General features: G+C 43.6%; 1 protein-coding gene across 2 annotated transcripts in view; it reads right to left on the reverse strand.

Annotated features, from left to right (window-relative positions):
- LOC138531291 (carcinoembryonic antigen-related cell adhesion molecule 5-like) overlaps positions 1-7,365 on the reverse strand; it is a 262,387-nt gene extending 255,022 nt beyond the window's left edge. For both annotated transcript variants that reach the window (XM_069640981.1, XM_069640980.1), the window contains exon 1: positions 6,997-7,365. In XM_069640981.1, the coding sequence (XP_069497082.1) occupies positions 6,997-7,078 (82 nt within the window). In that variant the 5' untranslated portion in view covers positions 7,079-7,365. The remainder of the gene's footprint in view (positions 1-6,996) is intronic.
- Positions 7,366-22,106: the final 14,741 nt, after the last annotated feature.

Genomic DNA, 22,106 nt, shown 5'->3' on the forward strand with positions numbered 1-22,106 from the left:
AGAGTTAGTTTGTAGAAGTAAATGCATGCCCTGCTGTTGAAGAAAGCCATCTACCCGGTCTCATGGGCAGTATGGGGACAGGGGTGCTACTCCATAATCTGTCGGTTTCTGAATTTGAAGAAGGTCAATCTATTTGTACACAACATCAAGTTGAAGATGGTGAATCTGAGGGTTAGCACCCGGATCTCAACAGAGGATTGGCTGGCCTAATTAAAACTCAGTGATGCATACTTCCATATTCCGATTCATCCACGCTATCAAAAGTACCTACAGTTTGAGGTTGCAGGGCTTCATTTTCAGATTGTGGTATTACTTTTTGAACTCAGGTCATCACCCAGGTTCTGCACCAAGTTGTTAGCACTGGCCGTGAATATGTTGTTGAAAAAGCCCTGAGGTTTTACCCTCACCTAGATGATTTTTTATTTCAGGGATCAGGAGCGCAAGGAGGAAGTTAACAGAATCTCCTCCGTAATAACGGAACAAATGTTCCTGATCATTCTACAAAAGTCTAATCCAGAGCCCTAAAAGGATTTCATTTTTATCAGTCTGGTTTTTAGTCCAATCTGGGTGCAGTGTACATACCTTCCAGACACCAAGGCTGACAAAGTCATTCAGGAAGTCAAGGAACTATCATTTGTAGGAGGCCTCGGCCAGACATTGGTTGAAGGTTCAAAGACTTGTGGTAACTACAGTATGCTCACACCATGGGCAAGGCTCTACCTGCCGCTCCACCTGTGCAGTCTTCATTGGCATTAGATTCTGATGTCTCAAGACCTCAATAAACTGATTTTGGTCCCATTAAGGCTGAAGTATTCGCTTTGGTGATGGATGAATCTGAGCAATTTACTCAAGAGTATCCTCCTCAAGTCACCATTTCCAGCAGTATTCACCACTGATGCCAGCACCCTAGATTGTGGTACAGTACTTGCGATCATGACTATTCAAGGAAGGTGATCACCCATGGAGTCTTCTCCAATTGGTGGGAGCTGGAAGCAATATGTCGGGATCTGCTGGGGTTCGCCAATAATATTACTTCTCGACCAGTATGAATCCTATCCGACAACACAAAATCTGTCTCTTATACAATCTGCCAAGTGGGCATGGCCTCTCGTTCCCTGGCAGCAATACATCACAGATGTTTTTCTTGGGTGGAGAAGAACTTGTTATTTCTAGTGTCAGATCATATAAGAGGAGTCCAGAAAACTCTGGCAGACTCGCATCACAGAAAGCTCCCATCACCACAGGAGATATCTGTCAACCCAGAGATGTTCACACTGATTGTGCAGTAAATTGGATGCCAGAATTGGACACGTTTGCCTCTCTCTTCAACCTCAGACTTCCAAGATAGATTTGGACTGGGCATGGCCATTCAATGCCCTTTGCATTCTGTGGCTGATCGGCATGCTATACATTTGTCATCTAATTCCTCTGTATCCCAGGGTTCTGAGGCTGAAAACGGCTGCCCAAGTGCCCTGGTCTGATAGTAGCTCTGTACTGGACATGCAGATCTTGGTTCTCTCTGTTACTCCTTCTGGCAACATCCCTCCCCCCGCACCCATTCCTGCCATCCTCACGCCCTTCAATTCTGGCAGCACACCTACCACAGTTAGAAATGGGTGGTCCTTGAAAGGGAGAGGCTGAAGTGGCAAGATCTTTTCTATCTCTTTGGCAGTCCAGGGGTCCAAGAAGCCCTCTACTTTTTGAGCCTACGATAGACACACGAGCACCTTTTCTGAATGGTGCGTCAGGAACAATCTACTCACACTTGATTGGTGGTCCCCTGACATTGTTAGGTTCCTTCAGGAGGGTGTATCCTGGGCCTTTCAGTTTGTTCATTAAGAATACAGTAGGGAGGGATTAGGATGCTGATGACCACATGGGTGGAATTAGAGTAATCGGATTCAGTCTTTTCTAAATTATTGAGGAATTTGTCTATGTCTCGGGCCAGAATTAAGTCTCTGATGGTCTCACCCGGCCATCTTCCCATTGAGCTTTAAGCTCTGCAAGGCCCACTCTTTGTGCTTTTGTGCACAGCAGAAGTAAAATATCTTAAGTTAAAGAATATTTTCTCGACTGTTTCTATCAGGAAGCAGTGACATTGCAATTTGACCCCACCTTTAGGCCTAAAGTTTTGCCCAATTTTAATCTTTTTCAGGAAATTGTGATTCCTTCTCTTTAACGGGATTTGCCTGCAGAAGTGAAGGCCCAGTTGACTTTGTTAGATGTGAGGGAAGTCTTTCTTGCAAAATAGAGAGACCACTACTTCAGCTACAGTAGCGGTTTAGCCATCACGTTTAGGGGGCAAACAAGGGACACATGGCTTCCTCTCTGTCCATAAATAGATGGATCAGGTAGGCTATGCAAATATGGAGTCCCCTTTGCCTGGGAGGGTAGTGGATTGTTCTACTAAATGGGGGCTATGTAGTCTTCTCTGAATACGTATGCACATCACTCTAGGACGGCCATCCTGGGGCCGCGGATCAGGGATTTACCTCAGCGGTTTTGCCGTCTGTTCTTCCTTGAATGTCCAATATTTGTTGCAGTATTAAAAGTACACTGAGTGGCTCTGCCTTCAAGATTTTCAGGACAGGCAACCAGTCGGATCTTTGGTAATATTTAGAAAGTAAGTATTGGGACAAAGAAGGGCGGGCGTGGAGATAATCCTGGAAAATAATGTCAATCACAGGAAGTGTTGCTATGACAGGATCTGCAGTGAAGACGGAGTCTTTCAGATGATAATTACTGTGACGAGAAGGAAGAGCAGGGCTAGGTGTAATGAAGATTACCGGTAAGTAATCCCAGCGCTACATATAAACCCCTTCACGCAACTGCGCTCCGTGGGATTCCCCTAGCTGAGGTTACAGGAGCTGCATGTGGGTCACAGAGAGGTAGCCTCTTTAATTAGTTAATCAGTTGTTTGTGTGGCGGGTGAACAGGGTCGGACTGGGACAAGAAATATGCCCGGACACCCAAAAAAAAGTAGCCCACCCTCGCCTCAAAAAAGTGGTCCACCCCTCGCTTCACGGCCCTTGACCTCTGATGACATCACCGGAAGTGATGCCATTTGACCCCACCCCAAAGCGACATCCCGGGAAGCGATGAAACACGACCTCTCACCCCTTGACAAAACAGGAATTGGCATCAAATAGCATTGTTCCTAGGTACATTAAATCACTGGGAATCCAAACAGACGTCCAAGGCCAAATGATAAAATGTTATTGTATAGCACTTATGCATAAGCTCTTTTTTTATAGAAAAAATATGCATACCTGTGCTGGTACTCATTTATCGACCTAAGAAGGATGAAAAGCTTTTTGAAAAAAAAAAAGAAATTAAAAAAAAAAGAAAAAAAAAAAAATCATGTTTTTTTCTATTTTCTTTTTCTTCCAAACCGGCCCAGGCATGGCCAGAAACCGGCACCCACTCCCCAGGGACTATTTCGGCCCGGCCACGGGCCGAAAGGCCGAAGGGCCAATCCGACCCTGCGGGTGTACAGCAAGTGCCTTTCATTGTGCCACATGCCTCTCTTCACCAAATGGCACACACTGAAAAGAATGCTCTGCTCACTGGCAGCACGCGACACTGGGCACTTGGATGAAGATTCGCAAAGGGCCACTTAGTGAACGTCATGCAATTATGTAATGCAAATTCGTGTTAGATATGACATTGCATGTTAAAGAAAGTGCATGGGACTGGCAAGGTCCTAGTGGGGGTGGTTTTCAGGAAGTCTGCAGAATAGCAATGCACCACCGACATAGCTCAGAGTGTTAAGCGCTTGTCTCGGCTATACTCGTGTAGCCTGCTGTCACTGGCTTTAATCAAGTAGGACTCACGGCGCCCTTCAACGTTCCGAAGTCGATAAATGGAATACTTAAATTGGGTGGCAATAACACCTATTCCAGCCTTAGAAGTGGGAAATCAAGCATGAAGACGAATATAAAATCATCATTTTCGTAACAAAATAAATGGTTATGAAATTAATCCACACCAAATTGCCATTGGATGCCCCCATGAAGGTAGAGGCAAACCGTGCTCATTCAAATGAGCTGCATAAGCTGAGGCAGCATGAGCTCATCCCTGTGGCTCACGGGCCAATGCCCCCCCCCCCAACCCCTCCCACCCACCGACCAGCCCACAAGAAGCACAGACGACCAGACCACCTAGGACACACTACTCCAGTCTTACAGCACGTCCCTAAGTACCGACGCTATGCACACCATTGCATAACAAGCGTGGGCAATGCTAACATGCCTGGCTTCATAAACGAAGTGAGTAATATTGTTATTTAAACCCCCCACGGATCAAACATCTAACCTGACATTTACAAATCCTGACCTAACTGAAACACAACCCACAAGTTCTAAAATACCAAAAAAATTGCCAGAAAAAGGGGACAACATAAAGAAAACGGAGAGAACCCGGTGAGGGATAATAAAAGGGGAAATCGCAAATGGGAACCAGCCCAAAAAACCTTCAACATACACCTAAAATGAAAACACAAAATATAAACACACATAAATACAAAAACAAAATTCCTCCCACTACCAACTAGCAAACTTCTTCCAAAATGTTTCCAAAATCTTCTCTTGACACTGTCAAAATCCCTTATCACCCTGGAGTTGGGAGCCTACCCTACTTAGCCTCCCACCCAAAGACCAGAAAGGGCCACGAAGGAACCGGAAGTGAAGTGGGCATTTTATACAGCCTCACACTTCCTCTGAGATATTCAACCCCTTTAATTGGCTACTCAAATTCCAAAGACATTCTAGGCTTCCAAGTGCTGCCTCAGAAAACCCTGGAAGTCAGGTGAGCCCACTCACGCTCCTGCTGAGAGATGTCAGGTGCCCGTGGGTCTGTCTCCTTTGGCGGCTTCGAACACGCCTATTCTGAGTGGAACACCACATGTGTTCGCCTTCACAACTACATAACAATCCAATATCTTGTATCCAATTGCTTTGAAAAATAATGCTGAAAAATACATAATTTGACCCATTATTTTCTAAAGGGTCCCGAGAGAACCACAATGTGTCCAAATGCTTCAATCACTTTGCTTGAGAGCACTTGCCAATTGTGGGACCGGTGTTTACAGCGCACCTGTGTGCGAGTTCGCCAGCCACTACTGGCCGCCTCCAACATGTCCACTATTCTTCATTTGATAGTCACACTTGAGACGTGCTGCATATGGACCATGTCACATGTGTATATAGTATACCGGCAACAATCTATGTTTGCACAAGTAAAAAGGAGGTCTTGGTTTGATTGGTCCTCTTGAGAGATAGAAGGATTACTTTCTCACAGAGCTCCCAACACATTCATCCTTCCAATAAAAACAGTCTGCAAACCTAACTGACCAGTATGGTATCTTTATGAAGCTACTACCTTTCCATAGAGGAAACATTCCATTGAGGCCATCCCCGGTGGCACTGTACTGGTGAAGTATTGGAAGGAGGAATTACATGCCGGGATTGCATACATCGGGCAAGTTGGAATAACTCCCACATGGGTAGTGTTCAGAGTTCATCACACATGGACAAACAATGCGAGGTAGCCTAGGGCATATGAAAAGACAATGGGTCTCATTACGAGTTTGAGGGTACTGTAAAAACGGCGGTAAATCCCATTACCATTACTTTACCAGCACATTGCAGCATTCCGAACGAAGAGGTAAAGTGGAGGATCTACCACAAGGAAAAACCTGGAGGCAGATTCTCTGCTTTACCTCCAGTAATCAGTGGATTTACCTCACACAATTACCGCCCACTGTAAATCCACCAAAAATGAGGATTTACACTGCCACACCACCTCTCGTAATCCAATGGTAATGCCATGGGGCCAAGTGGCGGTAACAGTAAATGATCTTGGTGGTAAATTGGTGGGTTTAACACGAATTTATTGCCAAAATCGTACCGAGGCCCAATGTCAGTTAGTTTGGGGCACGTGAATACCCAGTGGGGGCGGGGGCATGGGGGTGCTTGGTGCACATAAACAGAGGGTCTGAAGCAATTTGAGGTGCATGGAGAGACGGTGTGATTGCAGTGTCCCGGGCACACAGGGAATGGGATGGAGCCTGGGCCACACAGACAGAGTGTGAGGTTTCTCCAGGTACATGGACACACAGTGTGTGATTGGGGTGTTCTTGGGCATAAAGGCAGCCAGAGTGGGGGAGCTTGAGTACATGGACAGATAAGTATGACAGAGCTTGGGGTACATTGGCTGGCCGAGTAAGCGGAGCAATCTGAGCTCATGTGCAGACCATGTGTCCACGGGTAGACAGGGTGGGCTAGCATGGGTCCATTGGCAGAACGTCAGGGGTATTTTAGGGTACACGAACAACAAGATGAAGTAGATTAGGGCACGTGGACAGGCAGAGTGAGGCAGCCTGGAGATAATGGGCACTGTTCTTGTGGTCGCTTGGTGCACCCATATAGCTAGTGCCAGGTGGTTTAGGGTAATCGACATTCTTAGTGAGGTAACGTATTGCACAAGGACTGCCGATATGAGGAGATTGTGCAAGTTTTGGATACGGAGACACGTGAACACCTTTACGTGCCAATCGTCTCTCTCGTTTCTCACGCTATTGCTAAAAAGAAATAACCCGTAGAGACTGCGGCGGACACGCCATTGTTTGCCCCTGGTAACGGTGTCCAGTCGCCTGAGTCTTGCTGAAGTGTATCCTTCGAGAATACACACACACAGCGTTTATGTTTGTTTTCGCGGTAGTTAATGAGGTTACAGACAGTGAGCGTTTATACGCCTTTGGTTTTCAGAGAAAGAGACCTATTTTGCAGCATTAGCATGTTACTATCAAATACTAGATACCATTTGAAAAATATTGGGGTCTCTTGCTGTGCGTTTTATCACCAAGCAGAGTTCCCGTTCCTTCAAAAGTCATAACAAGAATGTGTAACAGCTGTTTTCTTCAGTTGAGCGACATCTACCGGTCGAGAGCACTAATATTTCTCAGTTTCAATATTGGCAGCTGAGGCTCTGGCTTACCTGCATGGATGAGGGTCTTCCATGTCTTCGTTGCCCCGCAGCGACATCGGGGTACACGGAACAATTCCATCTTTATTTGCATGTGACCACTCCTGATCCGAGTCCGCGGTAGAAGGAGGTGAAAGTCCCTCTTGAATGAGTCCAAGAAATACCCCGCCAGCAGGCAGGAAAGGGAGCCCCGTCAACTGCTGTTAAACCCTCCCGTGGGAAGCAGAGTGCCCGATCCGTGACTTCCCATCCCCTGCACTCCCGCTTCCCCAGTTTCTATGTCTTGGTGTTCCTCATCGTCGGTGGACCCTGCGCTGACTTGTTTACGCGGAGTCGCTCCTGGTGCTGGAGCTCGCAGAGTCAGACTGATCCTCTCTTCCCTCCTCTCCGGATCAGCGCCGCAGGATCCTCCCCTTCGCAGCTGGCAGCCAACGGGAGGGCTGGGGAAAAACACGGGCTCAAAGAACAAACCTTGACAAAGACAACCGACTTTTTAGTTTGGGCTATTCGATGTAGCATACACATAAACTGTTGCATTGAAGTACAGATAGGGAGGAATTACTTTGTTGGAGTTTTAAGCACGCTACTGATGTAATACACTTACCAGCCTCCCTTCAGCCACTCCATTTATAAGCACTCTGCATGTCCGTCACCAAAGTCCTGTTAAAAACAAGCATTGGCAAAGCCACTGAAGTCCTGTTTAAAACAAGCTGTGGAAAAGCCAACTCTGTTGGCTTGTGCATACGTTTTAAGCGTTTGCCAGGCACTGCTATTAGATGCCCAGGTACTTGCACCATTTTGTACCTGCTACCAATAATGCTATGACAGCTGTGCCTGAAAAGTGCCTTTCCCAAAAGCCCAAACTGTTGCCATTGCCAATGCTTGTTTTTTAAAATATTTTTATAGCGCTTGCACTTTCAGACAAGACTGAAGTCACAGTCAAGTGTGAGCCTGGGCAAAACTGTAACACTGGCACATTGCATATATTTTTTGAAAAGAGTCGCTCCATGCCATTGTTATATTATCAACGGTTCATGCAAAATGATAACCATATGTCACTCTAAAATATTATATCTGGGGCAGACACCCTTGCATTTCTGCGTCATTGTTGTTAGGCTGAGGCAGGCAGTTCATAGAGCAATTTGGGAATAGGCTTTAGAAGAGCGAGAAGTAGGTTTTGAGTAGCATTGAGTTGTGTATGAAAGAGGTATGTACTTGATATAGGATTTATTTGAGAGAAGTAGAGAATTAAAACAGACCTTAGTTAAGGCTCCGTAGACATTTGAAGCAGAATTTAGTTGACGGCTGAAGAGGAAACTGACATCGGATAGACATTTTTTTGTCACTACTTCTGCTTCTACTCAGGGCATCGCAGTGACCTCCTTGCATGATACAAACGCAAGTGACTTTTCTTGTCAGCATGAGAAGATTAGCACATACATTTGTGGAGGCAGGCATGAGATTAGATTACATTTAGTGGCTGTACGTTATTGTGACATCTTTTAGTGGTCATACCAAGACTAGTTAACAGTTTTGGAGATATCTTTTATGTTTCGCTTTTAGAAGATTGTTTTCAGTGCCTGATGCTGTGTTTGTTGTCCTATAGTGGCCATATCAACTAGTAGTTGCAGATAAATCATCGTAAATTGCTTGCTAGCCATTGTGAGATTAAGTTCAATGCCTGCATGTGACTGTGACATCTTTTAGTGGCTTGGCCATATACTAGTTAGCATTTGCATAGAAAAAGTATTATCATTTTTGGCAGGCAGAAGAAGATTGTATTCAGAAGCTGGAACAGAGTGTTTTTTTTTTCCTTTAGAGACTGCGCCAAATACCAAATAGAAGTTGCACAGAAATAATCTTAACATTTTTAGCAGGCAGGATGAAGTTATTTTTTATTGTCTTTAACTGAGGGCATTGCCTTTTGGCGGCCATACCAAATATTAGTTGCAGAGAACATTTATTGTAATTCTTGGTAGATAAAAGAACATTATATTCAGCAACTGTTATTGAGTCTGCAACATCATGTCTTCTTGTTGCTATGGAGAAGTGACCATTTCAAATGCCAACATGTCCAGAAAGTGAGGAGAGTAGGTGGAGATCAGGTGGGCCAAAGAGGCCAGGTAGATATTGAAAAACCATAGCGATAGGACAGAGCCCTGAGGGATGCCACATGTAGAGAGTGAGGTGGAAGACAGAAACGGACCCATTTGAATTTAGGAGGGTCTGTTACAGAGGAAAGAGGTAACCCACACCAGTGCCCTGTCTGTGATGCCTACGGTACCAAAGAGACAGTTTATGAGGATGGTGTGGTTGACAGTCTCAAAGGCAGAGGAGAGATTGAGGAGGATCAGCACAGATGGAGGGTTTGAGACAAGATTGGAGAGTAGGTCTTCGCAGGTGTTCAGGAGAGTGGTTTCAGTGCCACTGGCTGCCCTGAAACCCGAATGGAGGTCTTGCAGGCAGCCAGCCATTTGGTCTGGAAGGTCAGTTGGGGGATGACCAGCTTCTCCATGAGTTTGCCCAAGAAAGGGGTGTTAGAGATAGGTCGATAGTTAATCGGACAGCAGACAGCTTTCTTAGGGGAGGGTGCACAAGGGAGTGCTTGAGAGGTTGAGAGAAAGAGTCTGTGGCAAAATAATGGTTGCAGAGGTCAGCCAAGGCAGGGGTGAGAATGGTGATGTTTTCCTTGATGGTTCTGGAGGGGCAGGAAGCACGTTTTTAGAGGAGACTTTCATAGAGTGGACAACTCTAGAGATCTCATTTGGTGCAATGGGAGAGAGGGAGGATAGTATGGGGGAGGGGAGTCAGAAGAGGTGGAAGGAGGAGGGGTGTGGGAAGAGGGAGCAGATGACAGAGGGCACCACCTGTGTGGCTCTGTGCAAGGCCCTGATCAATATAAGGTTGAGGCCCCCATGACATGTGTGCCCTCTTGTTCATTTCCTTCAGGTCTGCACAGCATCTCCATTGTTCATTGCGTTTCAATATTCATAGTACTGGATTATTAACAGTACTGTGTATTAGTTGAATTATCCCATTTGATTCCAAGTTTTTGATAATCTCGGTGAGTGATTCCATGGACGCTAGAGGAACACAGTATTCTTTTACAAATGCTGGCACTATATAAGGGTTGGTAGGTGGGGTTGTATAATGAAGAGAAATATGTCCACAATCATAGAGAGAACATTCCAAAATCCATAAATATGTGTCTCAATGTTTATTTCTGTTCTCCTGTCTCACAGGCAACAGTCATACTGCTCTGTTCTTGTACAATCTGGCAGAAGCCTGGAAATATTTCTGAGATGGCTATTTCTGAAGTATCTTCTAACTGTGCTATTGATGGCATCCAACTGAGCAGTTAATTCCTTAGCGTCAAGGAAATGACTTGTGACTTTGAATTCTTTCTCGTCTTTCAGCAACTCACAGGTAACATCCTCTGCACCAATGGGGCACATGGAGTACATCATAAAATGTCACCCATGTAGAGTATAAATATGTTCTGGTCTATTACCATCAGTTCTGTCATACGATTCTTCTAGTATGGAACTAATGATAGGATTAGATAAATCCATGGAAAAGTATTTGAATGAAGAGCCATTCCAATGGTGGTATCTAGGGATGAAATGACTCTTTCGGGGGTCATTATGATCCACCAGAATTCGGATTGTGACATATTTACGATATAATAATGGGTTGGATGCAGAGATAGACCACATTTCTGAAGGATACTATTTAAGTTAATAAAAGCTTCTTTGTTAAAACAAGGACTATATTTTTCAAATGTTTACTGGTAATGTGCATTGCTGTGTATTTCCATGAACAGTCACTCTTTTTTTTATTTGAACTTCAGCAGCATAAGGCAGCATTTGGGCTGACCAAAATGCTTTTTATAGATCTTTGAGGTTCATAAGGTTTACTCCATTTCGGGACCAGACTTTGTCATTAATAAGAACCATAGTAATAGTGAGTTGATGTAGTATGAGATTGCTAAAATAGAAAATCAGACATGGCACCTCCTATGACCCAACAAATATGGTTTACTTTTTGGTTCCAATTCAGATCTACCGCATGCACCTGCTGGTAAGGACATGTTTTGAATCTATCGTATCAAGTTCAGACTCCCATTTGCCATTTAGATTAAATGTTGGAATCTTCTGATCCTTCTGTAGTTTCCTGAGTGATTTTTTATCTAATGAAGCTTCTTTCGTTAGTTAAGCAAACTTTGGAGAGAACTGTTTCCTTACCTTCATTCAGTTGAAAATGGGAATCCATGAGTTCTCCATTCCTTTGTAGTGCAGCTAGACTGCTGATTCTGTTTTCTGATTTATCGTCTGGTTGACTTTGCTCCGGACTGGAGGACTACTTCGATTATAATTTGAGGGTATTTCCTTCCACAGTGGAGAACAACTCATTGCGTGGAGGAAGAATTATCCTCAAAGTTTCAGTAGAAATCCCTTCACTTCCATCTTGCTTTTTCACAGATTTGATAGTGATGTCTGGGACTTGAGTACTTTGGTAATGAATCTCTAGTCCACCAGAATGTTTTTCCATCAAATGACAGGTGCCAATCAAAGTGACATAGTTGGCACTGCTTTTTAGTTAAATTGGGCAGCGAGCTTTGGTCCACAGGACCTGGTTACATGCAATCTATTAGAGAGGAAAGCCTCTGAAGTACATTGCTTTTAAACAGGTGTAATCTGGGGAGCCACGATTATCACTGTATGGGTGAGAATATGTCGCCCTATTTTGAGAGCTACTTCAGCAAAGCCATTTACTGGGATCTGGTTACCATCAAAATTGTGAAACTCTTTTGAGGAAAATGTGGCAAATTTCTCCTCTTCATTGGTTGCGAGTCTCAAGTATTTATCTAGATATCAAGGTTGCTTGTAATGTCTATTAGAGCCAGTAAGTAACACTGTCCCTGAACTTGGACAGGCATGAACAAATGTTAATCTTTTATCTCCAATTTACAAAGAAAGTGTGACATAGAAGATCATTCAGATTTCATGTTAATATTTGGGATTTCATAAACTTGACTTTGAGTCAGGCATTCTCCTTAGGGTAAAATATGTGTGGGTTGGTCAAGGACGCTGAAAATAACATTTTGAGATTATGTAAATGATGGGGACTTCTCCCTTTTCTGCAGGCACCCGGTCATTGCTACTGTTTGGATTGTGAGACCTCGAAACACCTAAAGCAGGAAAAATATCCTTTTGGTTTGGGGTTTCTGTGAAAATGATTGGGTTTTGTTCATTTTGGGTCTTATATTTAGGGTTTTCTTTGTTACTTTCTTTTTGTTTGGGTTCTTTCTCTGACTTCTATCACTCAGATTCTATTCTTTTGGATGATGTATTGCATCTGGGAAAGAAGCAACGCTGGGTTTCGTCTCCACAGAGTTCCTTTCTTATCAAATGTAATGGTTACATTTTTCTCCTTGCTGAGTTTCAATTATTTTTCTCAGATTGTATTTCAAGGAATAATGAGGGTTTGCCATCAGCCTTTGCCAATTTTTCAGTAAACTCTGAGGTATCTTTGCAGGAGGTAAAAGAAGCTTCATTTAAAGCTTGGCATATCTTTCATGTCTCCTCCTCCTTTTCCTCTTCTCCTTGGTATTTTGAATGTTAACAGTTTCCTCTTGTGATTGTCTACCCCAGTAGACCCTCGTACTGAGCTCTGTTATGCTTGAACCTACGAGGTGGAGGGTAACTTTCCTGGTAGTTGGGCCTACAGGGTGGCAATTGACTTCTCACCCTGGAAAAATGCAGATTCAAAATTGCTTGTGAGGTTGCCCCTTGGTTCTGAGTATTTCTCTCTGTATAAGGAACATACTTACAGCCTAGGATAGGTTTTGAGCCTAAATACTGAGGGCTTACATAAGTTCTGGTTTTGTAGGGTCAGTATTTTGCATGCTAGGTGGAATGCTAGTTGGCTGTCTTTGAACAGAGGGTATTTTTGGTCTGTTACAAGTTTTAACATCATTGAAATATGTCATTGATACCCTGACTCTAAGTCCAAATGAGGAGTACTCTTCACATCAGCTACCATAATGATGGATGGAACAGGCACTTTGGGTTGTTGGGTGTAGTTGGGTTGTGTACTTCATAGATCCTTGTAGCCTGTATGATTATTCACTCAAGGGTTCTTGAGTCATCAAAATCACGCAATAACTGAGTCACTATGTATTTTGGAAGGGCATGGAAGGATGTGGATTTTAATTCTCGACCTTCGGTATTGACACGTTTTTACTTGATTTTTCTTTGCAGGTGGTGTTGAATAGTGATCTCATTCCCTGGACGGCGAAGCAGCATTAGGTTGCTGTTGCTCGTAGCAGAGTGTGATGTGCTTCGATACAGTCAGTTAGGTAAGTTTTTTTTCTTTGTTGTCCTATGTACCGCAACACATTTTTGGGTGGTAGGGCAGTGTTGAGGTTTGCAGACATCTGTGTGCGCGATGACAGCGGCACAACAAGACTTTTGACAAATAGTACTGACATGTCCTTGTTTCCTTCTATTGCAAAGGAGTTCCAGTCAAGGTGTGCTTCACAGAGGAGAACATGGCAGAGCAGGAAATGTGCCAGGTCAACTAGTATTTAAGACAACTCAAAAAGATGGTAAGCGTGTATTCGTAGCTGCAACACTAAGTGATCATGCGGCTTCCTGGGAAATGCAGTGCTGGTCTCCTCTGTATCCATTTATTTATTAACAAGTCCATAGGTTCCCACCTGCACCCGTTTCATTGATCGCATCCTTGAACTGTGTGATTTTCCTAATTGGGATGGGGCTCTTCAATGGCATAAGGACCCTGGCACTGCCAAAAATCGAGTGCACTGGGCCTAGTTGATAATGATGGCATGACAGAGATTGAGGGGGTCTTAGGGTGCGGAGTGTTGACTGTTGGGAGAGCCAATAGAAGAACCTGACCAATCAAAAACGGTGACATAATGATGGCATAAGTGCAGGAATATTTCACAATAAAAAAAGCAGGAACACATAGGAAGGGCAGCCTCTGTAATTAAAAGCTGCAGGGAAGAACACCACTTGTTTTTACTAGACAAGTGCTGAATATGGATTATATCTGGATATGACAATACCTTATCAATGAGGGAATTGCAGCTGACAAAACTCAGACCTGATTTCCTGAGAAGGAGAGGAAGGGAAAAGAGGTGCCTGTTGACTGGATATTCCTGGGGAATTCTACAAGGTAATTCTGTATCCATGTCTCAAAATAAATAATTCAAAGTGAGTATGAAAACTTCCCAAATTTAATTAAATAAACCCCCTAGTGGAAAAATGACTTCTGATGTGCAGGAGTATAAGGAATGGTAGTGGCTAACATACCTACTCAGCCCATGCACTTCTACAAACCAACAGTGATCCCACCAATAAAGGTAGCACAGGCACAGTTGAGAGATATACCTCCTTTGCCATTTCTGGTAATGTGGGCTGAGGGAAGGCTATACTCTCAGAAGGGGTGTGGCTGCGATCCAGTAGTGACCCACACAACCAAGTATAACAGTCTAAAATAAAGGAATGTTGTATCAAGGTTCAATAACAATATATATACTTTAATTAAACAAACCCATTTACAAATAACTATTAAAAATACTATAAGTACCGATCCATGTAGGAGCGAACACAGAAGATGCAAAGATTGCAAGATGCAGCACTCAGGATAATGAAAACAGGGGTTACAAGGCAATCAACAACCAAGGACTTCAAAAGGATATGTTCCTGTAACGCTTACCTCTGGTGTCCTGGGGGAGTGCCTGGCCCAGGCTGTTCCGAAGCGTTGGCCCCACAGGATAATTCTGCTAACATGAATGTCCCAGCCACTCCTTTCCCCACTGGTCCACTGGTGAATCAAAACCCAGGGAGAGGTGAGGTTGGGAGGGACCTGGATTAATTTGGAGCCTCTGCAAAGTTGTGGTAGGGGGTCTGGATGGATGAAGACCTAAGGTAAGTAAATGCAAGTATTCAGTAAATGTTCCCTGGCTCTCTCCCCCAAGTCCCCTTTGTGTCCCACTAGGTAGGCTGGCTGACATGCTGATGTTGGTACTCTCTGTATTTAAGATGAAGGAGGCAGACCGGAGATGTCTTTCAAGCATCCGTCTCCAGTTACTTCACTGAAGGTAGTGGTCCAGGCCGGCTGCGACGTACTGGATGATGGAGGTATGAAGGTGAGTCTTTGTAGAAAACTGCTCAAGAGCTTCGGTGGCATTAGGCACAAAGTGCTGTCTATTTTGCAATGTTTCCTCATTCCAAATGATGTGATGTGCTTTAATTAGTCTCTTTCTCTCTTTTTACCCCTATTTGCGAAATCTGGAGAATGTCTTCGTGAAAATTGCTGCAGCGTGCAAGAAGAAGCAATGCAGCTGAAGTCTGTTGAAGGTAAGTTTGTGCTAAACAGGGAACTCGGGTGGGAATTAGCTGGTAATACAGTCTCTTACTATTGTCTTTCTCCACTTTCTTGTTTTCAGGAGCTGCGGTAGCGGTGGACCTTGATCGGAGAACAGGAACTTGAAACGGAACTCTTATGATGAAGTTATCAGGTCTGCGCAGCTACAGGTCAACAACGATCCGGGTGAGTATCAGGACAGAAGCTTGAAGCGGAACTCTTATGATGGCGCCTCCGGCCTCAGGTGAGTATGGCTGTAAATAAGTCCGGACATTCACTGCATGTGGAAGAACAGGAGCGGTAAGCATTAAACTGCTCAGGTAGGTAGCAGACAAAACGCTAAGCACAGGGTGTGGCCCGGGGCATGGTTTTATAGCCTCGGACCGTGCCCTGTCAACACTAGACCACCAGGGATGTCAGATCTTTGTATCTGCCTGGGGCCATCTTGGGTTCCATAGTGGGTTCTTTCTTGGCAGCCATGTTGCTGTGGGTCAGTGCAGCTTTCATCAAACGCCTATCCCAGCCAGCTACCATGCAAGTCCACATTCTCCCTATATTGACAATGGGGAATGTACCCCTGGTTCTAATACACATGCCTGGTGCCCTCACTAGGATCATGACAGTTCCTTAGTGGAAAAGGTTGGAAAATGAGTCTATGGGGCCCAAAGATGGAGCAAGGGGGTAGTTATGGGTCATTAATACATTCAAAAGGGGTTTCTCTTGGTTAACAATTACGCTTATCCATATAAATTAATTTACACAACTTAAGTATTTTTCATAAAATATACAAATGATTAGTTCTTTATTATGGACATTTGTAGAGCTTTGATTTATTGACATTTGGCTCTATTTCATAGTATGTGCAATCTTTGCACCTCCACATGGTTCAAGCAAAAGCTCTTCTTCAGGGCTGTCAAGTAGAAACACGCAGTGTTCAATTCATATAGATGTTTCCCAAAATGAGTAGCATACAGGTTAATGCACATGCATGTCCACATAAAGAAAAACATATTAACATCCAGGAGGTAAATTGAAACAAATTACACAAAATGATAAATTAAGAGGTGTGCATAAACAAAATCATGTGCAAAAATAAGTAAATGAAGGGAAAGGGAAGTAAGGATGAAGAAACAAACATAAAGATTATTGATGAGAACATTAGTATTGACAATCTGATACATTTCTGAGTTCATAGTTTGTCATACCAATACATCAGATAACACATTCTTTAGTTGGCATTGAAATTCAGGTAAATTACTCTACACCCTATCTTTGTAGGATTGCCATATAGTAGGGCCACTGCTGTTCTTAAGTGGTTCAACAGCATCAAGCCAGGTTTTGAGGTGTGATGTGGTGCAGGTCTAAACATCTTCAGGTGCGTCTAGTTGCGCTGGAACAAGCGACAAGCTTGTGTCAAGATGGTTTGAATCGGAAGCTCCTTGCCCTTCGAGTGAGATGTACACATTGTGCAGTTACAATGGTTCACCAGGGTTGGATTGAGAGTTGAGGCAGTCTGAGATGTTGGTATCCTCTGGTTCAGTCAAGAGAAAGGAAAAGAGGACCCAAATCTGGGACCCTCCCGTCCCCTGCACACTAATTACAGATGCCCAAAAGGGCGTTCAAACATATAGATCTGGTAACGTTCTGTAGGTTAAGAATCACAATTTATTAAGCACATCAAAATTATGCCCAGAGGCACTTTCCAATTAGAAAAATTATAGTTAACATTAAAATATACTCAGATGTGGAAAAAATCAAAACAACAAATGATGTATAAAACGATGTCCAATTGTGTGGTGGCCGACGCGTTTCGAGGCATTCCTCTTCTTCAAAATGGGCCTAATTGGACTCTTTATAGCATTTCAAGGGAACAAAAAGAGACAAATATATACATTTCAATGTAATTGAGATGGTATTGCAGCTGTTTATATATTAGGATGCATAGGAGAAGGCAAACAGCAGAGAGGAAAAGCCCTGGTGTAATGAAAAATAGAAACCACTATGAAGATCAGGGTCCACCATGTTGTTCTTATATTCAACCATCACCATAGCTCTGTCTAGCTACAAGACCCCAAGGGGGATAGAGTCAAGTTGTAATTGCAACTAATCTAACTGGTCTGTATAGGCCTGGTTACGTTTAAACCAGAAGAGATCTTCAAGAAGTTAAAGGAATACAGTATGTTGGAACGTGCAGTCTAAAAGGCGTGCTAGTAATTAGGGTCCATGTCGGTGAGCAGGATAGAAAAAAATGTGAAGTGCCATAAAGGTCAAGCAAAAAAGGTGAACGAAAACCAAGTGTATAACTCACTACGATACTGAAGATCGGTCCACACCTATACGATGTGAAGGAGTATCCAAACGGACATGGTATCAGGTAGTCATTGCATACCAGGATAACAAATACTGCAGGGAAAATTGAATAATGTCACATAAAGTGGTGAAGGCTATCAAGTCACTCATCTGGTACAACCGTCAACAAGTAATCCGCTCCCAACATGTCTATAGCATAGATGCCAGACTATGAGACTATGCCAGTACTAGAAGCATTCAATAGAAATGGAGTATGTGCCCCCGAGTAACGAAAAAAAAGGGGGTCAAGGCAAAATATGTGGCACAATGTGGAACTATCACAGTAGAACTATTGAGGAGTAGTTTTAATTACCTTATTATGCATGAAGAAGTAGGTAATGGTACGGCAGTAATAAGGAAGATAAAATAATCATGGGGTCCTGAACAAAACAGGAAATCTCAAATCTCGAGCTGCAACTAATAAACCCACATAAATATAAAAGTGTTTGTGAGATTCAACAGAGACCAGAATAACAGTAAACAGTCTCCTGATGTGGTAATAGTCAAACACTGATGATGTCCATCTGTTCTATGCAGCGAATTTGGTGCTCCAATGCAGGGTTCGAAAGAGGCTGTGGTTCTAGTTTCATCAGCAGTGACGAGCAAGGTGTTCGATCCCAACAGTAACATGCTCTGCTTGGCACAATGCAGCAGTGAGTCGGTCAAACAGGTACAAAGCAGTGGTAGTTTGAGTTTGTTGGAGTGCCAAATGCAGCACCGGCTAGACTATTTAGCTTGAGTGTGGCGACCAAGATCTGAAGGTGGTTCGACTGATTTGATGTGGCAGAATATAGAGCTTTGGCTCATCTGGCCCTCCAGCTGCTGTGAGACCAGCTCCAGAGGCCATAGGAAAGCTTGAGTCCATTAAGGTTCTGCTGTCTCAACCTAGGGAGGTTTGGTTGAGCGTGGCTGGCTCTGGTTCTCAGCAAGAGTCACCCTGATCTGCCTTTGCCTTGGATGCCTCCTCATTCACCTCAGTGACTCTCACAAAAGAGGTGTAAACAAATGATTCCTACGGTGTTTGTCCACGAGAGGATCAAAGAAGGGCTTGAACATCCTCTCTTTTAAAAGAAATGTCTACAGGTGATTAGGCATCAGCAATCCATGGACTTGAGAGAAGTGGTCTTCGCTTTCTGGCATATAACCAAAGTGCTTTGTTCTAGAGGAAGTGGAGGGCACAGGCAGGAGAGAGCAGTACAGACATAAACAAGATGGTGAAAGCCTCCTCACACTATGCTGACCTCTATCTACAATAACCCCACCCCTTCCTTTGACAATAGCATTAATAGCATGTTTCCCATGACAGCTCCTGCTGGGAGGAGGTCTTGCTGGAGAGTGGTGTTAACAAACCTCACAAAGGATCAAAGGAGAGGCAAAGCCATCCAATCTCTTGCTCTGTCAGTTAGCCAGACCAGACTTTCTGACCAGATTACACATACACCTTGCACAGCTGAGCTGAGCTCACAGTGCTGACATATGCATGATATTAAGTTGATGTGGCTGTAATACGTATGTAAGATGCTAGCCACAATACCTTACACTGAGATTAAAGTTTACAACTACCACCAGGATAGTAACTCTATAGTTATGTAGTTTGGGGACAGAGGTGCATTTCTTAAATGCAGCTCAAAAGCTGAAGTGAGTTGGCTGCCACTGCAGATGTCAAGAGGGCACCTGTGTCCAGAACCTGCTTTCTGCCACTGCATAGCTGGTGCTGTAGATCAGGATACTGATTCAGCAGGGCAGAGTTGGACGCTATGGGCCGGATTCAGAAAATGCTTTTTGATGCAAATGAGGTGATGCAGTAGCACATCACCTCACTTGCAACCAAAAAAGCGACAGCCCAATTCACAAAGGACATCTGAATGAGCACATCTTAGATTAGCTTATTCATATGCTCTTTGTTCTCCCTTTCCATATTTGTTCAGAAAAGGGGCGTCTCTGCATATTTTAAAGTGTATTCTGAATTCTCAAATGGGTTGTGCTTTAAATTGCGTATAATCGAGGGTCTTTCCCCTATGCCTCTTCACCAAGCGCAAGGGGAAGACCCTCACTTCTGTTTCCAAACAGGTGCAGGGAGATGCACAAATCATGGCAGGGTAATTCCTTATGCAAAACAAGGGGGGGGGGTTCTGTGAGTGCCTCTACTGGCACAAACATGGCCCATTGACCTGTTCTTGGGTGAATGGCCCCCATTACAGTCTAAACCAAGTCTCTAGCTTACTGTCCCTTTCACAGAGGAGACATTTCCCCACATATCTGTATTTGTCCTGCCCAAGGTTAGTCCAGCACCGAAATGCTAGGCAATTCTCCTCTGATCAAGAGTAGCAACAGCATCCCCATACATGTGTTTTGGCCTAGTCGGGCCTCATCATGAGCTAAAGAATCTCGCTAAGACTCTCGAAACCGGGACTAATGGCCGTTAGAGGGACTCCCTGGACCCCCCCTTGATTTCACAGGGTAATTTCTCAACCAGCAATGATTTGTTTTTGAATTGTGACAGCTGCAATTTAACCTGCGGTTGTCACACTGGCATTTCCAGCCCCCAAACGGGAATGGAAATGCTTTTTTGTCATTTCACTGAGAAGGGGCCTTTAGCGGACCATCTCAGTGAAATGAGCTGCCAGTAACCATGTGCTTGCTGGGAGCCTGTCATACAATAGTGTCCGGAGAGTGCACCCAACACTCACGTATGGAAAGGGGATGGACAGTGCAGTTGAGCGCCACTTTTCAGTCCCTCCAGATATGTGCAGGTCCCCATTGAGCATAAGGTGACCTGCACATTTACAAAAAATAGAGCAAATGAAACAAGCACATTCATTGCACTTCTTTCATTTCTGCTATTTTGTGTTCTTCTGCCCTATATTTTGGGCATGTCGTTTATGAAAGAGAAATCTGGTTAGTAGACCAGCCTTTCTGTGCAGGAAGTACACTCATGATTGCATTAATTTACAAAAACACAAGAGCGTCTATACCCTTGCCAGATGGCAATACTTCACAACCCTATCATCATTCCGCTAAGTCCCTGGGGTGCTAGGGAATTGGCGGTCATTTCCACCAGTAGACGTTCATTCACAATACAACATAACAACAGTCTGTGCGAAATGCAACCGTGCTTCCCATTACATTTGACACCTAGTGAGATTTTACTGCGAATAAAAACATAGCATTACTGTGCAAAGAGCACAGGGATTGACAAATTAATATTCATAGAAATATAATAGGATATTGTAGTTTACTAATGTGAGTTACATCCTGATTTTTCATTATGCTTAAAGTCAAAGGAGATTCAATACAACTGAATACAAACATGCTTTCTCTGGACTGAGTGCACTGTGTAAAACGGGGAACAGGTCCCAGCGCTGACATTGTAGCATTTAATAGGTGATGTTTTAAAAGTACTGTCCGCGTTTTTACTGGTATAGTCCACATTGGACTATGGTTTGAGGGCCTGCATCATAGCCTAATGAATACATGATTGATAGTGTGTGATCTGTGAAAGTCATAGTTATCCAAATGTGACTGGGTAGGTGAAAGAGAGCAAGCCATTTTAATGCCACTCGCAAATTAAAATGATCCCAATACTCCTCACTCTTGACATTGCATAGTGTGACTAGGTTGCAAAATGAAGGGGGAGAGGTACTCATTATTGTATGAGAAAAATCACAAAACCATTCTCCTAGGGAAGGTGCGTGAACCAACAGTCTGGGCATTCTACACTGCTTCCCTAACCCAAACCTGCAAAACGTGTAGGCAATGCATAATAGCCCACACTCAATGAAATGCACAAGCTAAACAGCTACAACCCCAGTCCTCCCCTTCAGAGAACAAATAGAAGCAAATATGTGTGCCTAACTTTCATTTTGATGTGCCTTTTCCCTGGTACCAATACTTGTGGTTACTACTTAAGAACATAAAATGTTTGCGGATTTGCTAATGATTGACCAAAGTGAATTTGTATAAATGCAAACTGAAAAGTAATTAAATGCTATTTAGAGGCAACCTTCTATTGTTTAGCATTAGAAACATTAGTTCTGTTGTGTGACTGAATGTGTGTAGTATATTTAGCCAGATTCTCACAGGCAGGCCCAGTCTAATTGGATAAATATGCCGATGTAATGTTTGTTTTGTGGTGACTTCCCTGCATAAAGTAAGGGGACCACCTTTGATTTTAAATAAATGTGAGGTTCAACCATGAAACCCAGACTGTTCATTGTTCCACAATTGTGGGGTGGGACTGGATAATAGGGGTTGTTAGAATGGTGGTACCCACCTCGTGAAGTTATCATTTATTAACTAATATAACTTTCAAAGCATGCTGCAATCCAAGCTATTCCAAAAGCCTTGAGATACTATTAACAATGGCAAACATTATTTAA

The sequence above is a fragment of the Ambystoma mexicanum genome, chromosome 1q (genome assembly GCF_040938575.1).
Source record: "Ambystoma mexicanum isolate Mex_15411 chromosome 1q, UKY_AmexF1_1, whole genome shotgun sequence".
Taxonomy (NCBI): Eukaryota; Metazoa; Chordata; class Amphibia; order Caudata; family Ambystomatidae; genus Ambystoma; species Ambystoma mexicanum.